General features: G+C 41.5%; 1 protein-coding gene and 1 long non-coding RNA gene across 4 annotated transcripts in view; one reads left to right on the top strand and one right to left on the bottom strand.

Annotated features, from left to right (window-relative positions):
• cped1 (cadherin-like and PC-esterase domain containing 1) overlaps positions 1-11,969 on the top strand; it is a 279,186-nt gene extending 267,217 nt beyond the window's left edge. For both annotated transcript variants that reach the window (XM_063057813.1, XM_063057812.1), the window contains 2 exons: positions 7,983-8,129; positions 11,011-11,969. In XM_063057813.1, coding sequence (XP_062913883.1) covers positions 7,983-8,129; positions 11,011-11,241 — 378 coding nt within the window. In that variant the 3' untranslated portion in view covers positions 11,242-11,969. The remainder of the gene's footprint in view (positions 1-7,982; positions 8,130-11,010) is intronic.
• LOC134351538 (uncharacterized) overlaps positions 1-23,394 on the bottom strand; it is a 97,083-nt gene extending 73,689 nt beyond the window's left edge. For both annotated transcript variants that reach the window (XR_010019169.1, XR_010019168.1), the window contains exon 1: positions 23,267-23,394. This is a non-coding gene — a long non-coding RNA (uncharacterized LOC134351538). The remainder of the gene's footprint in view (positions 1-23,266) is intronic.
• Between the last annotated feature and the right edge of the window lie 906 nt (positions 23,395-24,300).

Here is a 24,300-nt window from a genome sequence, read left to right as displayed (position 1 = left end):
CTAGCTCCCTATATTCTCCTTTCAGGACCTCATCCCTTTTCCTACCTATGTCATTGGTACCTATATGTACCACGACCTCTGGCTCCTCACCCTCCCACTTCAGGATATCTTGGACACGATCAGAAATAATCACAGGACAATTTACAATAACCAATTAACCTACCATCCGGTACATCTTTGGACTGTGGGAGGAAACTGGAGCACCCAGAGGAAACCCACACAACCATGCGGAGAACATACAAACTACTTAGAATCAACAGATTGAACTGAACCCAGGTTGCAGGTACTGTAAAGCATTGTACTAACCACTACGCTCTGGTGCCACCCCATAGCTTTACGTTACTAAAGCTATGAGACAGCTGCCCTACCCGCAACATAATGTACCACTCTTATATGGAGATTGTATGGAAATTGATGATGGGGAGTTGGAACAGAAGCCTGGGTTGATCTAGTACAGGGGTTCCCAACTTGGGGTCCACACACCTCTTGCTCAATGGTGTTGGTCCTTGGTTGGGAACCCCTGGTCTAATAAATGATGGTGTGAATTGAGATTGTTGACTAAGGATAGCAAGATGATGAGATCGAGACATATCAGGTAGGAGTCAGGCAGACACTTTGTGGAATGGCCTTCTGAGGACATTGATCACTAATCTGCACTCTACTGCTCCACCTGAGAGTAACTCTCCAAGTCTGAGGGCACTAAACCATATTATTAGTACCGGGCTGCTAGCTATTAATGCTGCTTCTCCCTTGACCAGGAAGCTCTCATTCTTCTGCACAGCAAAGGGATGAATTTTTGCTTGTAGCGAAGGAAGAGCAGAATCAAGAAATGTATCTTATATCATGTGTAGTGTGCAAATCAGGAGAGATAATGAGGAGAATAATAGTGATAAATACAGTATATCGTCAACTTCAGTTCCTCCAGATCCTCATCACCCACTGCCTCATGGAGGCCCCTTCCTACAATGACAGCACTCTCCTCTTTCAGGGTCAATTCTAAATACTGTGAAGAGGTTTTAACTGTTGTGCATAATTCCATTACTCCTATCATAGATTCTTGCAAACAGGAATTTGGAAGATACTGGATGTCTAGTACAATACTTGTTACAAGTACCGTATTCACATTATGTAGCTGTTACATAATCACATGCAACAGGTTAATTGACCAGAATTGCATAATGATGCTTCAGTGTACAAATATGTTTATTGAACGAAGTGTACAAAGTATGTTTATTAAACCTGAACTATGAAAGATGTGATTGGTAGGTGGGAAGCCTTCAAAGGGGAAATTTTGAGAGTGCAGAGTTTGTATGTTCCTGTCAGGATTAAAGGCAAATTGAATAGGAATAAGGAACCTTGCTTCTCAAGGGATATTGCAACTCTGATAAAGAAGAAGAGGGAGTTGTATGAAATGTATAGGAAACAGGGGGTAAATCAGGTGCTTGAGGAGTATAAGAAGTGCAAGAAAATACTTAAGAAAGAAATCAGGAGGGCTAAAAGAAGACATGAGGTTGCCTTGGTAGTCAAAGTGAGGGATAATCCAAAGAGCTTTTACAAGTATATTAAGAGCAAAAGGATTGTAAGGGATAAAATTAGTCCTCTTGAAGATCAGAGTGGTCGGCTTTGTGCGGAACCAAAGGAAATGGGGGAGATCTTAAATAGGATTTTTGCGTCTGTATTTACTAAGGAAGCTGGCATGAAATCCATGGAATTGAGGGAATCAAGTAGTGAGACCATGGAAACTGTACAGATTGAAAAGGAGGAGGTGCTTGCTGTCTTGAGGAAAATTAAAGTGGATAAATCCCCGAGACCTGACAGAGTGTTCTCTCGGACCTTGAAGGAGACTAGTGTTGAAATTGCGGGGGCCCTGGCAGAAATATTTAAAATGTCGCTGTCTATGGGTGAAGTGCCGGAGGATTGGAGAGTGGCTCATGTTGTTCCGTTGTTTAAAAAAGGATCGAAAAGTAATCTGGGAAATTATAGGCCGGTGAGTTTAACATCAGTAGTAGGTAAGTTATTGGAGGGAGTACTAAGAGACAGAATCTACAAGCATTTGGATAGACAGGGGCTTATTAGGGAGAGTCAACATGGCTTTGTGTGTGGTAGGTCATGTTTGACCAATCTGTTGGAGTTTTTCGAGGAGGTTACCAGGAAAGTGGATGAAGGGAAGGCAGTGGATATTGTCTACATGGACTTCAGTAAGGCCTTTGACAAGGTCCCGCATGGGAGGTTAGTTAGGAAAATTCAGTCGCTAGGTATACATGGAGAAGTGGTAAATTGGATTAGACATTGGCTCAATGGAAGAAGCCAGAGAGTGGTGGTAGAGAATTGCTTCTCTGAGTGGAGGCCTGTGACTAGTGGTGTGCCACAGGGATTAGTGCTGGGTCCATTGTTATTTGTCATCTATATCAATGATCTGGATGATAATGTGGTAAATTGGATCAGCAAGTTTGCTGATGATACAAAGATTGGAGGTGTAGTAGACAGTGAGGAAGGTTTTCAGAGCCTGCAGAGGGACTTGGACCAGCTGGAAAAATGGGCTGAAAAATGGCAGATGGAGTTTAATACTGACAAGTGTGAGGTATTGCACGTTGGAAGGACAAACCAATGTAGAACATACAGGGTTAATGGTAAGGCACTGAGGAGTGCAGTGGAACAGAGGGATCTGGGAATACAGATACAAAATTCCCTAAAAGTGTCGTCACAGGTAGATAGGGTCGTAAAGAGAGCTTTTGGTACATTGGCCTTTATTAATCGAAGTATTGAGTATAAGAGCTGGAATGTTATGATGAGGTTGTATAAGGCATTGGTGAGGCCGAATCTGGAGTATTGTGTTCAGTTTTGGTCACCAAATTACAGGAAGGATATAAATAAGGTTGAAAGAGTGCAGAGAAGGTTTACAAGGATGTTGCCGGGACTTGAGAAACTCAGTTACAGAGAAAGGTTGAATAGGTTAGGACTTTATTCCCTGGAGCGTAGAAGAATGAGGGGAGATTTGATAGAGGTATCTAAAATTATGATGGGTATAGATAGAGTGAATGCAAGCAGGCTTTTTCCACTGAGGCAAGGGGAGAAAAAAACCAGAGGACATGGGTTAAGGGTGAGGGGGGAAAAGTTTAAAGGGAACATTAGGGGGGGCTTCTTCACACAGAGAGTGGTGGGAGTATGGAATGAGCTGCCAGACGAGGTGGTAAATGCGGGTTCTTTTTTAACATTTAAGAATAATTTGGACAGATACATGGATGGGAGGTGTATGGAGGGATATGGTCTGTGTGCAGGTCAGTGGGACTAGGCAGAAAATGGTTCGGCACAGCCAAGAAGGGCCAAAAGGCCTGTTTCTGTGGTTTCTATCTAGTTTCTTCAGAAACAAGGACATCCAGATTGTAAACCAGCGAGATTTAATGATTTTCACTCTTTTTAACAAGGGAACTTGTTCATTCTCTTGAGAACCAAGTATAATCACTACTACAGGAAGCATGAGAACGCAGAAATGCAAACAATGCAGCTGGCAATGCTGACAAGGACAGGCAACACATTGCATATATAAAAAACGGTGAAGCACTCTCCGCAAGGTACTGCAGTGAGTTGTGAACTCAACTTGACATATCACGGAAACCAGCCTCTCCTCTATGGACTCGGTCTGTAATTCACACTACATCAGTAAAGCAGACAGCATAATCAAAGAACCCAACCACCCTGGACATCAAGTTCAAACTTAATTGTAATTCAACCATACACATGTATACAGCTAAACAATACATCGTTCCTCTGGAGCCAAGGTACAAAACACAGTACACACAGTCACATCTCGTACATATGGTCACAAAATAACATTAGCACAAGTCCCTGCGTGGCATAGCCTGAAGATTAATAGTGCATGGGTCATTGTCCTGGAGCCAAGTTTCTGCAAGAACAGGCATGCAGTAGTTCCTCATCTCTCTCTGGGTCTGTGGCGGATGAAGAAAATCCAGCTCATCTTTCAGGGAGCGATCACTGGAGAGCAGCACCAGGGGAGTGATGGCGTGTAGGGACCAGCCCCCAAGTCAGCGCGGAATCTAATGTGCCTGCCGCGCCTGTGTTCCCTCCCACGCTGCCTCTGGCACCTCCTCCCCCAGCAACATGTGGGCCTGGTTCATGCAACAACCCAAGGCCACACAACTTTACCGTCATTCTTCCAAATGAACTAATGAACCAGACTTAGTAGTTCGCATTACCGATGTCCAACAGGGTCTCATGACCACAAGAAAAATGTTCAAGACAAATGTCTGTCTGTCTAGGTACCATATCCGATGTGGACTTTGGTGACCATGGTTTTCCATATAGATCTATCCTTCGTTCTTTGGATGACTTCCATTTCCTCGATGTGTATGGTTTTTCTATGGTTTCTATGTGTAGCCACCTGGCTATGTTTTTGATGTACATAAGCCGAGGTCTTCCTCTAGGTTTACTCCCCCCAATCTTTCCAGAGAGTATGAGTTTTTCTAGTTCATCTTTCCGCATGATGTGTCCTAGGAATCTGAGTTGTCTTTTTCTCATTGTTGGTATGAGTGATCGAACTGCTTGGGCTCGTCTGAGAACTTCTTCATTTGATGTGTGTGTGGTCCATGATATTTTCAACATTCTCCTGTAGAACCATAATTCAGCTGCTTCTAGTCTCTTTTCCATTGCTGGAGAAATGGCCCAGCGTTCACTTCCATAAGTCAGGATAGGATAAATGTAGCACTGCAGTATTCTGTTTTTAGTATACGTGCTCATCTTTCTGTCTGTTAATATGGTCTTCATTTTTTTAGATAAATATTTGCACTATTTGTTGGACTCTGAGAGGCTGCTATGACTAAGCTTGCTATCTTACCAGAGCCATCTAACCTTATCCTTTCCACTGGGCAGAAGAAACAAAGCACTACCGCCAGGCTGCTGGACAGCTACTACCCCATTAATATAAAACTACTGAACAGCTCCCTAGTATGACAAGATGGACTCTTGACCTCACAATGTCTCATCATAATCTTACACCTTATTGTTTACCTACATTTACTTTCTCTGTAGCTGTTACACCTTATTCCGCATTCTATTATTGTTTTACCTCATTCTACCTCAATGCACTGTGTAATGATCTGACCTCGAGTAACATCAAGGCAAGATTTTCCATTGTACCTCAGTACATGTGACAATAATAATCCAAATCCAACTGGCACAAAATGGTAGCTAAAGTGCTGAATGCCATGAAGTTCTGTATGTGCACAGTTATGTCTCAGAAGAAATTACCACTTAAAAATTGTGTTGAAGTTATCTTTTATCACATAACAATGCAAGTGACACCCCAGTTAAAAACCTGAAGTAAGGGCAACACAGACTTTACTCTCAGTGTAAGTCTCGTTGCTTTGGAATTCTATTTCAGCGAACTAGTTAATTAAATCCTTGCAAACAATTTTGACAATGATGAACTCATTGATATTTCTGAGACTATGCCAGCGAATTGTGATATGGGTAGTACCTGCCAGCTGGTATTCAAGACCTCAGCAATTACTTGCCATTGCAAAGTTCAGTAAGAATGCCCTCATATCTAAAATATCCAAACCAAAGACCTCCAAAAAAAGACATAATGGCACGGAGTTACGCTAAGACAGAAGCAAAACATATTTGTTTTGTCTGTAGGCATCTAATTAATTGAACAGCAATCCATTTTTAGTAGACACATGCATGCATGAGTCTCATTGTACATTGTAATAAACACATACATCATCATGACCACCAAATAAATTAAATCAGTTTTGAACAATCGGTATTTTGTTTATTGTGCATTTACTGCCATTTGGAATTGTGCTCATCTGTTTAATCTCATGGGCGCTCGTCACCTCCTCCTCCGTTATGAGCAATGGCTGCTGGAAAGATGTGATTATTATTTTTGTTAAATTCACTAGCTGAAAAGTAACACTCAAGTAACTTTGCTTTTTCTGATGGGCAAGCTAATCTTTACTGAATCACAGATAAAGAAGAATTTTCTAAATTAATTTTCTGGTTCCTTTTATTCCGTGACCTATTTTTAAAGCATAGGAATTGTCCTGACTAAACTAATCGTTATTGAATTTTATTGTTTTGACATTTAATGTCTACATTATAAAATTGAAGCAGTCTTTTGAACTTAATAGTGCAAGCATAGAGACTGCCTCATGCTTTAAGGCGGCGAAACCTCCCAAAGTTTGGCTTAGCAGATAAATTACAACAGCAAAGAGAAGAAAGTGGAGACAACCTTGAGGAAATCCTTAAGTGCGGCTTCTATGTCTCAGTACACTTAATGTACCACATACTTTGTGTATGCCACCTGGTCATTTCATAAGCTACTGGATACTCTTTCATTGAAGCTTAAGGCTGACAGAATTAGACCTAGGGTATCATTTCAGCAGATTAAATATTTAACCACTGTGTGATCCAAACCTTTGAAAGTCTCAAGGTTGCAACTGGAGATTTGGCAGCAGGTGTGGTAAACGGAAGCACTAATGGATTTAAGGTCCAATTAACTACATTGGCTTCTCATGGAGCAAAACTCTTGTGTTCACCTTAAGCCCTTTAACATGCTTAACCCATGTACTACAAAACAAGATCCAGAATCTAAAGTATTGCTGGGATCAGACCCCTCACCCAACTAAGCAAACTGAGAGTTGTTTTTTCATGGAAGATAAACACTAGCAGGGACAAACTGATCATTTCCATGTTATAATTACAATGAAATTTCATGTACTCAGATACAGAATTCTCAAAGCATCCCTTGATTAGTTTTAAAGGAGTCAAGCAGAACTTTCAGAAGATTATAGAGCATTGTTCATTTACAAAATTACCACGAGAGAATCAAACAACTTTTTAATGGTCCAAGTTTTCCTTACAATCTAATGCGGAAATAAGAATCAAAGGCAGGAGGCCATTCAGCCCCTCGTGCCTGCTCGACCATTCAGTAAGTTTGAGGCTGATCTTTTATCTCAGCAGCTTTTTTGTAGACTAAAAGAAATGGGGAGGAGTTGATGGAAACCTGTACACACTTTTAAAATGAAAAACAGCATGAAATGTGCAGTACATTGGGTATATTCGCCCACAGCTCATTATGAATCTAAGTGTGTATTGTGAGCATGCTGATAAAACAAGAAAGCTGTGACAATGGAAAATTCAACCAGCTTTGATTTGGAACTGGAGAACGAAGCAATGTTGGGATGGATTGAACATAGAACGTAAAGCAGTACAGCAAAGTATAGGCCCTCCAGCCTCTGATTGGAGGGAGAGGTTGTGCAGGAATGCAAATGGGGGCAAGACTGAGGTGACATTATAATGCTGCAATAATGTTTGGGATGCCATAAGAAATAATCTCCTTGCTCCGCATCAACACGGGGAAAACAAAAGAATTTTCCTTCTATGAAACGTTTGAGAACTGTTATAGACCCTCAGAAAAAATGCAAAGTGTTCACTGGCTGCAAAATATTAAAACATACTTTTGCCCCCAGTTAATGTACTGAAAGGGTCTAATCCTTTTGAGAAAACACCTCAAGTATGGTTGGAGAAACTACCCGGAAATTTAGCCTTCACGTATTTTATTAACCAAAGACAGGTGAACCTGATCCATCCTCACTCAACCTCCCCCATTGTTATCGTCACCTTCTAAATACACTAAGTAATAGATTTTTATCATAGAACTCTGGGTTTAGGATTGTAACTGTCTTTCTAAATGCTAAATTCTTTGAGTGCTAAGAATCTGATTTTCAGAAGTTCCAAATGAAACCAACTTCTCCAGAGTGTAAGAAAAACTAGAAAACACTCAACTCACAACATTGTAAGGCCAATTGAAAATAATATCCAGAGAGGTAAATAAAACATATTTGCATTTAATTCTGAGGTGAACCACCAGGTCACCAATAATTCACAGTTTTAGTTAATATGCTAAAGACTCAAGATATTTGATATGATTTTCACATATTTGACATGTTCTATTATTGTAGAAAGAAGTTCAAAATTTGTGGAAAGAAAACGTGGAAATACTCTCTGAGGCAAAGAACTGTGGTTTTGATGTTGTTGATACATTTAGTATCACTATGGGACGGTATAAAGAATTCCTTCAGGGAAAGTGTGCATGTCATTTTCATGAGGTAACTTCTGTTTCTTTTAAATGTTTTTAGTAAGTCTTATTTTGCATTCAAGATGTTACAATTTATTGTGATATGCAATACAACTTGTTCAGCTAATTTAAACCCTCTTGAGCCTCTCTGACATTGTAGCATTCCTACAGAATTCAATACCATGATTAGCTAATTGCAGGCTTCCAAGAAATTCCTTAACATGATCTCATCAGTGACACCTGCAAATAAACTTGCCACTGTAATCATCTCTTCCCAGGATCTTTTTGGAACTTTTCCCATTTCCATGCCACCTTCATATCAATGTTGGATACAAGATCGCTCTCCCATGGACTTGAATCTCTACACATTGTAATTTCTACAGAAGTAGTGAGTCCATGTCAGTAGAATCAATCTGTAAAGAACATCAGCATGCCAATCATATCTTGACTCCATTCTATTCAGTCCTTTCCCACCTACATCCACAACACTTCTCATGCTCTTGCTCTCCTCAGTAACTTTCAATTCCCTTGCCCTTACTGCTACATTTTCACAGTCCCTATATGCTTATAACTCCTGTCAAGGCCTTAAATCTCTCTGTTCCTTTCCCAATAAAAGAACCAACCAGTTCCCCTCCACCTCCACTCTCCTGTGCTTGGCAGAACTGGTCCTCACCCTCAACAATTCTTCCTTTGGCTCATCTCACTTTCTCTAGACTCGAGGGGTAGCAACAGGTATGCACATGGGCCCCAGCTATGCCTGCCTCTTCACTGGCTGTGTAGAACAGTCCCTGTTCCAAGACTACCCCAGTAATGCTCCCCAGCTCGTCCTCTGCTATGTTAACAACTGCATTGGTGCTGCTTCACGCACCCATCCTGAGCTCATCAACTCCACTCAGCCCTTCAATTCACTTGATCCATTTCTAACACCTCCCTCCCCTTACTCTATCTCTCTGTCTTCATCTTTGGAGACAAACGATCAACCAACATCTTTTATAAACTTACCAATTCCCACAGTTATCTTGACCTATACCTCTTCCCACCCTGTCTCCTGTAAAAATGCTATTCTGTTTTCTCAGTTCCATCATCTCCACTGCATCTGTTCCCAGATGTGGCTTTTCTCTCCAGGGAGTCAGAGATGTCCTCTTTCTTCGAATAACGGGGCTTCCCTTCCTCTACCATATATGCTGCCCTCGAACTGCATTTCCTCCATTTCCTAAACATCCATGCTCACCCCACCTTCCTGCCGCCTTAACAGCGATAGAGTTCCTCTTGTCCTCACCTACCACCCCATGAACCTCCGTATGCAACATGACATCCTCCGCAACTTCTGCTATCTCCAAAGAGATCCTTCCACCAAACCATATCATTACCTCACAACCTCTCTCCACTTCCTGCAGAAATCGTTCCCTCTGTGATTCCCCTTGTCCATTCTTCCCTCCCCACTAATCTCCCTCCCGGGCCTTATGTCTGAAAGTGTCCAAAGTGCTAAACCTGGCCATTCACCTCCTCCCTCGTCGCCATTTAGGGCCCCAAACAGTCCTTTTAGGAAAAGGTAACACTTCATCTGTGAATATGCTGGGGTCATCTATTGTGTCTCGTACTCCCGATATGACCTCCTCTACATTGCTGAGACCTGTTGTAAATTGGGGCACCGCTTCGTCGAGCATATCCACTCAATCCACCAGAAGCAGAATTTCCCGGTGGCCAAACATTTTAATTCCAATTCCCATTCCTGTTCTGACATGTCAATCCATGGCCTCCTCTTGTGCCAAAATGAGGCCACCCTCAGGGTGGAGGAGCAATACCTTATATTCCATCTGAGTGGCCTCCAACCTGATGGCACGAACATTGATTTCTCCTTCAGTAAAAAAAATTGTTTTCCCTCCCCCGTCCTCTTTCGCTGTTCCCCACTCTGGCCTTTTAGCTCTCCTCACCTGCCTATCACTTCCCTCTGGGTCCACTACTCATTCCCTTTCTCCAATGGTCCACTCTCCTCTGCTATCAGATTTCTTCTTCTCCAGCCCTTGACCTTTCTCACCCACCTGGCTTCACCTATCACCTTCTAGCTAGCCTCCTTCTCCCACATCCCCCCCCCTCACCTTTTTATTCTGGTGTCTTCACCATTCCTTTCCGGTCCTGAAGAAGGGTCTTGGCCAGAAACATCGATTTATTCATTTCCATAGATGCTGCCTGATATGCTGAGTTCCTCCAGCATTTTGTGGATGTTGCTTCAGCTTGCCAATGTTTGTACAATCGACACTGGTCCTCTAAGGAACTTTCTGAAGAGTTGCAGATTGAACAGTTCCACCTGCGCATGGGTGTCAGTGGTCATTTCTGCCAACTTCTTCACAACAATTTGTGTTTTTGCTTTACCGTTATAACCAGCTTGTTTGTGGAAATTATGATAAAACAAACATCTTTTGGAAAAGTTAATAAAAACAGCTGAGACAGCAGAGAAGTTATTAAATTATCAAAACAATGTAAGGCATACTATTACAGATAAGTAACAAAAATAAAACTAAAATAGGCAATAAATATGCTAAAGCATGAGCAATATAAACTGACTAAATAATAATACGAAATTGGCAGAGAAGAAGAATAGATAATTAGGCTTCAGTATAACTGATGAGGCTCAGTAAAGCCGGGGATTACAGAAAAAGTGAAGACAGATAGATGAAAGGTGATATTACAAGAATTACAATTCGGAGCTCGAACTCTAGTAGCTTAGATAGCTTAAAGGCAAAGAGTATGTCATTAATACCAGGATAATGTCTTCTGAAGTTTAATTGTTCATGTAACACTTGACAACAGAAGTGAAAATGTCTTAATTAGAAACTGTTTGAATCAGAAGTTATCAAAAAAAAAAGTTTTGGAAGATAAAAATTAATTACTCCTTTCTCCCCTCTTCTCAGGTAGTCAAAACTGAAAACTCTATATCAACAATTCATACAAAAATGAAGCATTTAGCACATTTCCTTACAGAAAAGGACAAATCAAGCCAGAGAAAGCATTCGACACAAGATGTTTTGTCTGCCTTTAAATCACACTATCATGTCAAAGGTCCAATAAACCAGGCTTATTCAGAAATTCTTCTCAGCAGACTCTGTGTTAACAGATCGAATATTCTGAGTACTCAGCAATAAAAAATAGACACTTTTTACAGTTTTAAGATTTGCTGCTTCCCTGGAGATCAGTGCAAAATACCGCACGGTATGTATTCCATTTCTCTCTGATTGGCTACAAATCCTTCCACCACCAAAGACATGTGACACTTTTTAAATCTTTATGAAATCAATATGTTCCTCTGCAAATGTGAGGCTTCAGAGTGGCAGATGGAAAACCAGAAAATTGATGTGACTCGCTGTCTGGCCAGATGAATTGCATAAACAGCTGTGGGCGAAACAAAGTATTTTACACAAGATTAAGTACATGAGAGACTTGAAGTCCTTAAGTAAGCCACTTAATCCTTTCTGTGCAATATTCAATCACTGTGTGCACTATTTTTTTGCCGGATTTCTGAATAGCTTTTATTTTTATATGTATTGTTCACCAGGAATCACATTCCCCAGATATTGCTGGTGATATCAAATTATATATACCTCACAGTGCCTGTGTTTATACTGCCATTTTTTGGCAGGAAGGAAAATGGTTTAGTAACTGCCTGAATTATCAAATGTCTTAAGTGTACTTTACATACAATTTTCAATGTTTACAAAATGCTGGTATTTTTCTACATTTACTTTTAATACATACATGTCTTTTTAAGTTTTCTATTAAACCTAATAGTGCTTATGTTTGTGATGCTACAGATGACTATTTTTATCATCCATGAATGCACTTGAAATATACGAATAAAGAAAAAATATTTTTGAAAGGCAATGTTCTGTTCAATTGCTAAATGTTGTTGAGTGCAGTCGAGTCGCTGTCGACTCACGGCAGCCCTACACATAGTGTAGTCGTCTACAGGGTTTTCGTGGCAAGGTACGGAGGTAGATTCTTCCGCACAGATACTGCTGGTGCCCGGATTGAGACCCGGCCCGATTCGAACTCAGGACCATCTGCCTCAAAGTCCATTGCTGATGCCACTACACCACCAGTCAGCCCAAAAATCCCTTCCTATAAATCTTCTCACAATTCTTTACCACAGCTTTAGAAAAACAATAGTATGCTGTTCAGTAATTTGGGGCAGCACGGTAGCGTAGTGGTTATCATAATGACCCAGGATCAATTCCTGCTGCCATCTAGACATTCTCACTGTGACCACATGGCTTTTCTCCCAGATTCCAAAGATATACTGTTAGTAGATTAATTGGACAGTGTGGGCTTGTTTGGGCCTGAAAGGCCTCCTGTTACAGTGCTGTAATCTCTAAGTAAATAAATAAACTGAATTAGAGTGTTTCACTGCCATTTCCAATTGCAAATTTAACAATGTAGCTATTAAGATATCTGTGTAATTGATGGGTGTAATATGGAGAACTAGAAACCATTATCACCCACGCAGGAGATACATCCCTACCTTACAGCCAATCCCTGCAGCATTGTCCTGTCATGTACAGGGCTGAAAGTGTCACATGACAGAACAGACCCGCGCCCTTAACCACACACACACACCACAGACTTCTGTCTGTGAGTTCCTGATATTCTGGATGGAGCAGCTCTTCAAGAAAATCAGTTGGGCAGCAGCTTGGGAAGAGCGTAACAAGAAAAGGGTGGTATGAAATTAATTTTGGGCAGGCAAGCAAGGGTTGAGAAAACCTCAGGGCATTTGAGATGGAAGTATTGTGGGACCCATCATTTAGCCATCAATATAATATACTAATAAGAAAGAAAATTGATGCCTCACACTCTTTGACATCAAAACAGAAAGGATCTGGCTCCGTTAAGTCATACCAAATCCTCATAGCTTGCTTCCAAGGTCTGTGCCACTTGAACTAAATCTTCTTGATGCTTCCGCTGCTCGGAGAGGAGGGCTTTGGGGTTCTGATGTTTCTACCATTCATCCTTTGGGGTTTCTTGTTCGTGGTGTCCGAAGAGTAAGAATTTCAGATAGTATACTGGATACATTCTCTGATATTCAATTGAACCATTTGAATCTATCTGATAAGAACATCAAACCTGCCAAATGAGAGTTAAAATCATCACCTTCTTTCAGATCAGGTGGTGGCTGGACCAGTAAGCTGCTCTCTAATCGGTGAGCCAGCAACCCTCGCGCCACCCACTCACTGTCAGGAATCTCCTTGCCTTTGAATTTATAGATAGATAGCCTCCACTGTCAGCAATCGGTCAAGAACTTTTAGTACTGCATGAGACCCCAGGAAAGAATGGAATATCTAGTTCAGACTGTGACTCAGATATTAGACATCAGTGGAACAATCCTGCAAGTCCCAGCGTATTAATTACTTGATAAGAAGCTGAATGTTGTCATTAAATTTCTGCAAAGAAATAAATATTCAAAAAAGGGAAAAAGTGTTTATGCTGCTTTCTTTTGACGTTCATAACTATATCATCACATGGCAAAGAGAAGCTCTGAAATGAAGACTAAATTCCTTTAAGGAAAAGCAAGCAGCCCCAAAGGACCTTAGTATGTATCTAATTATAGCACCTTTGCAAAGAGAGATGATGGGCAGGCAGAAATTAGGTTTTGACTCTCGTCCATATATTGGTCTGCCCACTTTAGTAGCTGCAGCAAATAGGAGAAAATCAGATAAGGAAAATCCTATGGCGGTTTACTTGAAAGTCCGCTTGCTTAAGAAGAGATGAATTGGATGGCATGATTACTTGTGACCACATAGGTAATGCAACTTGACAAGCGCAGGAAAAAAAATCAAATGCATTGTATCCTCTCACCATTACACGAACATTATTCCTGTAGCTTCATACCTTGCAAGGGTAGAAAAATGGAGTGAAGAAGTGAATTGTAGAGGAACAGGTAGCTCAGAGGGGATCTGGGGAGCTGGTTCAGCAGATGATTATGAAGGAATACGGGTGTCATCGTGGCAGTGGCTGGGAAATTACTACAGGGTCAGAATCAGGAAGCTTCTGCTAAACAGGAAACCAAAAAGGCACAGAGTCTAGGGCTCGTCTTCAACTTGGGATCCCAATGGTGAAATGTGATAGAGCTACACTCAGTGGCCACTTTATTAGGTACACCAGCTCGATAATGCAAATATCTAATTAGCCAATCGTGCTGAATGAAGACATGGTCAAGCAGTTGTTGTTTAGATCAAACATCAGAATGGGGAAGAAATATGATCTAAATGATGCTGACCATTGAACAACTGTTGGTGCCAGGCAGGGTGGTTTGAATATCTCAGAAACTGCTGACCTTTTGGAATTTTCTTACAAACCAGTCACTGGAGTTTACAGAGATTGGTACAAAAAACAAAACAATCCAGTGAGCAGCAATTCTGTATTCTGTGGGCAGGAACATCTTGTTAATGAGAGAGGTCAGAAAAGAATGGACAGACTGGTTCAAGCTGAGAGGAAGGCAACAGTAACTCAAATGACCTCACGTTACAACAGTGATGAGCAGAAGAGCACCTCTGAATGCACAACACATTGAACCTTGAAATGGATATTCTACAGTAGCAGAAGACATTAGGTTCCAATCCTGTACCTAATAAAGTGGCCACTGGGTGTATTCTGCTGGTGTATTCCGCTGTTCTATTATTATCTTCTATCACCATCTCCGCTGCCACATTATCAGAGAACCTACCATTATTCTCTTCTTCCTTCACATTTCTAACTTTTCTCATTTCTTATGATTGGTCATTAACCTAAAATGTTAACTTTATTTCTCACCTCCTAAACGCTGCTTGACCTGCTGTCATTTTTCAGTATTGTAGTGTCACAGCACCCAAAATATGTTGTTTTTTTTTAGCAAGGTGATGAAGTTTTAGTCAGGAAAGAAAGAAGCAATCTTCAATCAGTGAAACAATTTACCAAACGAGTTAGTAGAATGGTAAGAGATCTGAGGAATCAATAACTCATTTAAACAGTTAAGAGTCACAGAAAGAGATTATACAGATACAGGTCCTTCCACCCACAGTATCTGCATTCACCATCAATGACCCATTTACACCAAACATACATTAGTCCCTTTTCCCCCCCATTAGGTGGTAAAGGTGCTGAGGAAGAGGATTTCTTGGAATGTATGCGGGATGGTTTTTTGAACCAACATGTCGAGGAACCGACTAGAGAGCAGGCTATTCTGGACTGGGTTTTGAGCAATGAGGAAGGGTTAATTAGCGATCTTGTCGTGAGAGGCCCCTTGGGTAAGAGTGACCATAATATGGTGGAATTCTTCATTAACATGGAGAGTGACGTAGTTAATTCAGAAACAAAGGTTCTGAACTTAAAGAGGGGTAACTTTGAAGGTATGAGACATGAATTAGCTAAGATAGACTGGCAAATGACACTTCAAGGATTGACGGTGGATATGCAATGGCAGGCATTTAAAGGTTGCATGGATGAACTACAACAATTGTTCATCCCAGTTTGGCAAAAGAATAAATCAAGGAAGGTAGTGCACCCGTGGCTGACAAGAGAAATTAGGGATAGTATCAATTCCAAAGAAGTAGCATACAAATTAGCCAGAGAAAGTGGCTCACCTGAGGACTGGGAGAAATTCAGAGTTCAGCAGAGGAGGACAAAGGGCTTAATTAGGAAGGGGAAAAAAGATTATGAGAGAAAACTGGCAGAGAACATAAAAACGGACTGTAAAAGCTTTTATAGATATGTAAAAAGGAAAAGACTGATAAAGACAAATGTAGGTCCCCTGCAAACAGAAACAGGTGAATTGATTATGGGGAGCAAGGACATGGCAGACCAATTGAATAATTACTTTGGTTCTGTCTTCACTAAGGAGGACATAAATAATCTTCCAGAAATAGTAAGGGACAGAGGGTCCAGTGAGATGGAGGAACTGAGCGAAATACATGTTAGTAGGGAAGTGGTGTTAGGTAAATTGAAGGGATTGAAGGCAGATAAATCCCCAGGGCCAGATGGTCTGCATCCCAGAGTGCTTAAGGAAGTGGCCCAAGAAATAGTGGATGCATTAGTGATAATTTTTCAAAACTCGTTAGATTCTGGACTAGTTCCTGAGGATTGGAGGGTGGCTAATGTAACCCCACTTTTTAAAAAAGGAGGGAGAGAGAAACCGGGGAATTATAGGCCGGTTAGCCTAACGTCGGTGGTGGGGAAACTGCTGGAGTCAGTTATCAAGGATGTGATAACAGCACATTTGGAAAGCGGTGAAATGATCGGACAAAGTCAGCATGGATTTGTGGAAGGAAAATCATGTCTGACGAATCTCATAGAATTTTTTGAGGATGTAACTAGTAGAGTGGATAGGGGAGAACCAGTGGATGTGGTATATTTGGATTTTCAAAAGGCTTTTGACAAGGTCCCACACAGGAGATTAGTGTGCAAACTTAAAGCACATGGTATTGGGGGTAAGGTATTGGTGTGGGTGGAGAATTGGTTAGCAGACAGGAAGCAAAGAGTGGGAATAAACGGGACCTTTTCAGAATGGCAGGCGGTGACTAGTGGGGTACCGCAAGGCTCAGTGCTGGGACCCCAGTTGTTTACAATATATATTAATGACTTGGATGAGGGAATTAAATGCAGCATCTCCAAGTTTGCGGATGACACGAAGCTGGGTGGCAGTGTTAGCAGTGAGGAGGATGCTAAGAGGATGCAGGGTGACTTGGATAGGTTGGGTGAGTGGGCAAACTCATGGCAGATGCAATTTAATGTGGATAAATGTGAAGTTATCCACTTTGGTGGCAAAAATAGGAAAACAGATTATTATCTGAATGGTGGCCGATTAGGAAAAGGGGAGGTGCAACGAGACCTGGGTGTCATTATACACCAGTCATTGAAAGTGGGCATGCAGGTACAGCAGGCGGTGAAAAAGGCGAACGGTATGCTGGCATTTATAGCGAGAGGATTCGAGTACAGGAGCAGGGAGGTACTACTGCAGTTGTACAAGGCCTTGGTGAGACCACACCTGGAGTATTGTGTGCAGTTTTGGTCCCCTAATCTGAGGAAAGACATCCTTGCCATAGAGGGAGTACAAAGAAGGTTCACCAGATTGATTCCTGGGATGGCAGGTCTTTCATATGAAGAAAGACTGGATGAACTGGGCTTGTACTCGTTGGAATTTAGAAGATTGAGGGGGGATCTGATTGAAACGTATAAGATCCTAAAGGGATTGGACAGGCTAGATGCGGGAAGATTGTTCCCGATGTTGGGGAGGTCTAGAACGAGGGGTCACAGTTTGAGGATAGAGGGGAAGCCTTTTAGGACCGAGGTTAGGAAAAACTTCTTCACACAGAGAGTGGTGAATCTGTGGAATTCTCTGCCACAGCAAACTGTTGAGGCCAGTTCATTAGCTATGTTTAAAAGGAAGTTAGATATGGCCCTTGTGGCTACAGGGGTCACGGGGTATGGAGGGAAGGCTGGGTTCTGAGTTGGATGATCAGCCATGATCATAATAAATGGCGGTGCAGGCTCGAAGGGCCGAATGGCCTACTCCTGCACCTATTTTCTATGTTTCTATGTTTCTATTATTCTCCCGACATTATTATTGGCTCTTCCTAGGTTTTCCAAACAATTCAGAAAGGCCAGAATAAAAAGGGTAGATAATAAGACCAAAAGACGTAGGAGCAGAATTAGGCCATTTGGCCCTTCGAGTTTACTCTACCATTTCATCATGGCTGATCCATTTTTCCTCCCAGCCTCAATCTCCAGCCTTCTCCCATATACCTCCATGCCCTGACCAATCAAGAATCTATCAACTTCTGCCTTAGATATACATACAGACTTTGCCTCCACAGCTGCCTGTGGCAACAAATTCCATAGATTCACCTTTCTTTGGCTAAATAGATTCCTTCTCATGTCCATTCTAAAAGGACACCACGCTTATCTGAGGCTGTGTCCTCTGGTCTGAGACTCTCCCACCACAGGAAGCAACCTCTCCACATCCACTCTGTCAAGGCCTTTCACCATTCAATAGGTTTCAATGATGCCACCCCGCATTCTTCTGAATTCCAATGAATACAGGCTCAGAGCCATCAAGTACTCTTCATATAGAACATTGAATAGTACAGCACAGTACAGGCCCTTCGGCCCACAATGTTCTGTCAACCCTCAAACCCTGCCTCTCATATAAGCCCCCATCTTAAATTCCTCCATGTACCTGTCTAGTAGTCTCTTAAACTTCACTAGTGTATCTGCCTCCACCACTGACTCAGGCAGTGCATTCCATGCACCAACCACTCTCTGAGTAAAACACCTTCCTCTAATATCCCCCTTGAACTTCCCACCCTTTACCTTAAAGCCATGTCCTCTTGTATTGAGCAGTGGTGCCCTGGGGAAGAGGCGCTGGCTATTCACTCCATCTATTCCTCTTATTATCTTGTATACCTCTATCATGTCTCCTCTCATCCTCCTTCTCTCCAAAGAGCAAAGCCCTAGCTCCCTTAATCTCTGATCATAATGCATAGTCTCTAAACCAGGCAGCATCCTGGTAAATCTCTGTACCCTTTCCAATGCTTCCACATCCTTCCTATAGTGAGGCGACCAGTACTGGACACAGTACTCCAAGTGTGGCCTAACCAGAGTTTTATAGAGCTACATCATTACATTGCGACTCTTAAACTCTAACCCTCGACTTATGAAAGCTAACACCCCATAAGCTTTCTTAACTACCCCGTCCACCTGTGACAGCAGTTCAAACCTGGAATCATTTCTATGAACCACCTTCGCAATTTTCCAGTCTTCTGGAACCATTCCAGAACCTAGTGATTCTTGCAAGATCATTACTAATGCCTCCACCTCTTTCAGAACCCTTGGGTGTACACCATCTGGTCCAGGTGACATCTACCTTCAGACCTTTCAGTTTCCCAAGAACCTTCTCTCTAGTTGCGGTAACTTCACACACTCTATGATCCCTGACACTTGGGACTTCCACCATACTGCTAGTCTCTTCCATAGTGAAGATTGACGCAAAATATTTATTCAGTTTGTCCGCTATATCCTTGCCCCCATTAGTACCTCTCAAGCATTGTTTTCCAGTGGTCCAATATCCACTCTCACCTCTCTTTTGCACTTTAGGCATCTGAAGAAACTTCTAGTATCCTCTTTAATATTATTGTCTAGCCTACTTTCATATTCCATCTTTAACTTCTTAATGACTTTTTTATTTGCCTTCTATTGGTATTTGAAAGCTTCCCAGTCCCCTAACTTCCCACTAATTTTTGTTCTATTATATGCTCTCTCTTTAGCTTTTATTTTGGCTTTGACTCCTCTTGTTAGCCATGGTTGTCATCTTTCCTTTAGAATACTTCTTCCTCTTTGGGATGTATATATAATGTGCCTTCCGAATTGCTTCTAGAAATTCCAGCCATTGCTGCTCTGCCGCCATCTCTGCCCGTGTTCTTTTCCAATCAATTCTGACCAACTCCTCTCTCATGCCTCTGTAGTTCTCTTTACTCTACTGTAATACGGATTCATCTGACTTTATCAAAATTCAGGGTGAACTTGATCATATTATAATTGCTTACCCCTCCCCAAGGGTTTTATTTAACCTTAAGCTCTCGAAACAATTGTGATTCATTGCACAACACCCAATCCAGAATAGATGATCCCCTCACGTCTCAACCATGAGCTGCTCTAAAAAGCCATCTTGTAGGCATTCAAGAAATTCTCCCTCTTGGAATCCAGCACCAATTGATTTTCCCAATCCACCTGCATATTGAAATCCCCTGCTACTATGTAATACTGCCCTTTTGGCATGCATTTTCTATCTCCCACTGTAATTCGTAGACCGCATCCTTACTACTGTCTGGGTTACTCCTATCAGTTCCTTAGCTCTATCCATAACGATTCAACACCTTCAGACCTTACGTCACCTCTGTCTAATGTTTTGATTTCATTTTTTACCAACAGAGCAATGCCAACCTTCTACCTTCCTGCCTGTCCTTTTGATTGTTTTCTTCCCCACACCAGTTGCATATTCATAAGGATATTAATCTCTTTATTCTAAAGCTTCAGTTTTGCTAACCAGATTTTATGCAAGGCGTTATCAAACATATATAACAATAGCTTTGCTCTTATCCACACATTATACTTCATTTAAAACTTGAAGACTGTCGCAAAAATGGAACGGTTATAGATTCCTGCAGTTTTAACATGTGGCCTGTACTTTTCAGGCCAGGTGGGTAGAACTAAGAATAAAGTCTATTTCATTGATGCAGTGACACTAACTTTGATGTAATCCTTCATTCAAATCAAAACTTGCAGTTCCCATCTGCTCAAAGTGACGTAAACCATGCAATTTACCACAATTGTCCTGAGACACCTAATACCGGAATTACTTGAGTTATATCCCTGTAATGTACAATTATTCTCCACTTTTCATCCAATTGTTTAATTACTGGTTTCATTTATATATTGTAAAGTTAGAAATTTGAAGATTTGATATGTACTTTAAATAGTTTTGGCAATTTTAGAAACCTCAGTGAAGGGCCGACTGGTGGCATAACAACATCGTCGCCGGACCCGGGAGTGGAGGTTCCCGGGTTCGAAACTAGTCGGGTCCGCTCCCGAGTACACTTTCCATCCGTGCCGGGTTGAATGTCGACCTCTTAAAAAAAGGGAAAAAAATGCGAAAATGTTTGTGTGAGGAGTGGCGCGCCATGCAGTCTCTCTCTCACTCCGCACCTTGTAAAAGCCATGAAAAAGACATCATCACGGACTCATGAACGGACACGCAGACACACAGATGCGCACACACGCAGGCACATGCCTAATCAAGAAAAGAAAGAAAGAAAGGAAGAAACCTCACCAATTAGGATAACAAGTTACTGGAAAGGTGATTGCCAGGCTTGCTCTTGGTAATTGCCGGTGAGTTGGGAGGAGGAGAGGGGTCAGATATTAGGGGCTTTGATCAAAACTTTACTTGTGTCCAAATGAGGCCTGGTGGTGCAGCACATCAGTTATCAGTTTTACTGTGCTAAGACAGGATAGGTGGCGCTGTGGCACTGATAAATTAAAAACTATCACACAATGCAAAAAACCCGAGTTCAATCCTAACTGCAGGTGGTGATCTTTGTGGAGTTTGCAAGTTCTTCCTGTGTCTGTGTAGGTTTCTGCCGGCTTCCTCCCACATCCCAAAAACGTGAAGGTGGCAGGTTGATAGGCCACGGCAAATTGTCCCCAGTGTGTAGCCACACATTTTGCATAACATTTCCTGCAGCTTTTTCCAATGAGTTGGTCCCTGCTATATGGCTAGTATAGTAGGTAAACTGCTAGAATCCATTATTAAGGAAGCAGTAACATGGCACCTAGTAACAAATGAGCGAAGTCAATATGGAAATAATAAAAAGAACGTCTATTTAACATTTCTGTTTTCCAAGGCTGTAGCTGGCAAAGTCGATAAAGGGGAATAACAGAATTCAGTGTATTTACTCTTCCAGAAGTTTTTGATGGAGAGTCAATAAAAGGTCTGTAACAGAATAACAGAACATAGAACTGGAGTTCAGCCATTCAGGTCCAAGATGAGGATAAATTTCTTCAATCAAAGGGAGTCTTTAGAATTCTCTGCTCAAGATAGCTGTGGAAGCTCAGTACATTCCAGACAAAAATCAATAAGCTAACTTTTGAATATTACAGGGATCAAGTATAGAAAAGTAGTGCTGAAATAAAAGCAAAATCACGATCTTATTGAATAGAAAAGCAAGCATAAGGGGCCAATTAGCCTACTCTTGCTTCTACTTCTTACATTGTTATACACCTGATCAAATTATTCCCCCAAAGCTGCCCAAACTTTTGAGTTTCTGAGGACCAGCTCGTCATTACCTTTGGGAATCCCCCGATACGCCATTTAAGTGATCAGTTCAATATGGGCTGTTTTTATTAAAATAGGCATCAAAGCACTTATTACTAGAATATTCTATTGAGGAAAATCCTACCTTTGACACCATGGCCAAACATCTTTCTTACGCTATTTCAAATAAAGCGACAAAACTCAATCCATCATGCTTCCTATGACATTACATCACTTCTGCCCTCTTTATCCAAATATGATATGGCTACTAATGAGCACCAGATGTCAGTTCCATTTAGTGCACACGTTCTGTATGATTGAAATGCTTAAAAAATCTAAATATCTTTTTTCACTAATAGAGTGTACATTCTATTTTACTATAGCTTTCAAAGTAGACAAAATCAAGCTAAAGTTTCCTAACCCTGCATTTTCTGGCTGCCAGTAGATTTTCTAGCATTAACGTCCATGCAAGTGCAGCAGTTAGCTCTTCGTGCTCTGTAACAGTGTTGTTCAATAGAAGCTAATAACCAACCACAGATCATTCTAAATGGCTCAACACAAAACCGCTTCGTCAAGCACCTATGCTCCGTCTGCCAAAAGCAGAACCTCTCGCTGGCTAAACATTTTAATTCCGATTCCCATTCCTGTTCTGGTATGTTTGTCCGTGGCCTCCTCTTGTGCCAAGAGGAGGCCACCCTCAGGGTGGAGGAGCAACACCTTATATTCCATCTGGACAGCCTCCAACCTAATGCCATGAATATTAATTTCTCCTTCCAGTAAAAAGTTTCTTTCCTGTCTCCCCCCCCCCCCCCACTTCTATTCCCTGCTCTGGCCTTCTCACCTGCCTATCACTTCCCATTGGGTCCCCTCCTCCTTCCCTTTCTCCTATGGTCCACTCTCTTCTCCTATTAGATTCCTTCTTCTCCAGCCCTTCATCTTTCCTACCCATCTGGCTTCGCCTATCACCTTCTAGCTAGCCTCCTCCCCGTCCTCCCACCTTTGTATGCTGGCGTCTTCCCCCTTCCATTCCAGTCCTGAAGAAGGGTCTCACCCTGAAACGTCGACTGTTTATTCATTGCCATAGACGCAGCCTGACCTGCTGAGTTCCTCCAGCATTCTGTGTGTGTTGAAAATATCATTATGTTTGCTAATTCTAAGGTTCTCCCAGATTCTTAACTGAGAATCAGCAATTAGATTATTAGTGAATAAATATTAGAGTCATACAGTATGGAAACAGGTCCTTCGACTTAACTCATCCATGCCAATCATGATGCCCACCAACCTAGTCCCTTTTGCCCATATTTGACCCTCTGCAACCCTTCTATCCATGTACTTACCAAATGCCATGGAGCTTGAATCTTTTCCCTATGACTGCATGGTTCTTTTTCTCTTTGGTGCTCTTGTTTCCTCCTGCATCCCATGAAGGTTCTGGTTGATAGGTCAATTGGTCACTGTAAACTTGCTTCTAGCAGGTAGAATGTAGAAACTGGGGGTGAGGTAGAGGAGAAGAGGAGAGAGTTGATAGGAATGTGGGAGAATAGTTCTTGGTTCAATTATATTTGATAAGAATGAGACCTGCAAGGGATTGAAACATACTTCTGAAAGTAAGGAGGCATTATGTAAAGGTCTACCAGGAAAACTAATTTCTTGCATCACTGACTCAGTAAAAAGATGGTATAATTTTAGGAATATTATATTTTTAAAAAAGGGAAGCTAAGCATATTTTTAAAATAGTTTTCTCAGGGCATAAAATGCCCAATTAAAAGTAGCAGCTAAAATAGAATTAACATTATTTCAAAGTGGTGAATATTTCACAAAAGGGATAAAAAGGGAAGCAAATATGACTATATTGACAGCTCTTTCAAAGTTCTAGCACAGGTGAAATGGCCAAAATGACCTCCTTTTGCAATGTAAAATTCTAAGTGTATTTGCATTCAAAATGTAATGTGCAGGAGGTATAATTGTAATGCTCTTGATTAAACAGGTCTGCAACAAGATCTTGAGCACCATGTTATTGAAACAAATAGATAACTTGACAACTCATTGGATCTGCTATTAGCTAATGGCTGAATAACAAAACAAATAAGTTTGCAAAAATTGATAGGACTTATAGCCAAAGGCCAAAGTATGATTTAAACTTTCAACCATGAAAGGCATGCTCTGAAGATATTAAGTGTAAAGTGGGAGTGAAATTGGTGACTGCTGGATGGGAGGGGTGGTAGAAATAAAGGGAACTAGACTTGTCTTGTGTTGTCCATACTGTACCAACCACCGCCGCTGGGCTATAAACATGCAGGAGCAATGTGAAGCTAAGTGCCTTGCTCAAAGACACAACACGCCACCTCAGCGGAGGCTCGAACTCACGACCTTC

This window comes from Mobula hypostoma, chromosome 9 (assembly GCF_963921235.1).
Source record: "Mobula hypostoma chromosome 9, sMobHyp1.1, whole genome shotgun sequence".
NCBI lineage: Eukaryota > Metazoa > Chordata > Chondrichthyes > Myliobatiformes > Myliobatidae > Mobula > Mobula hypostoma.
Note: the sequence above shows the minus strand (reverse complement) of the source record. Positions and strands in the feature narration are given on the sequence as shown.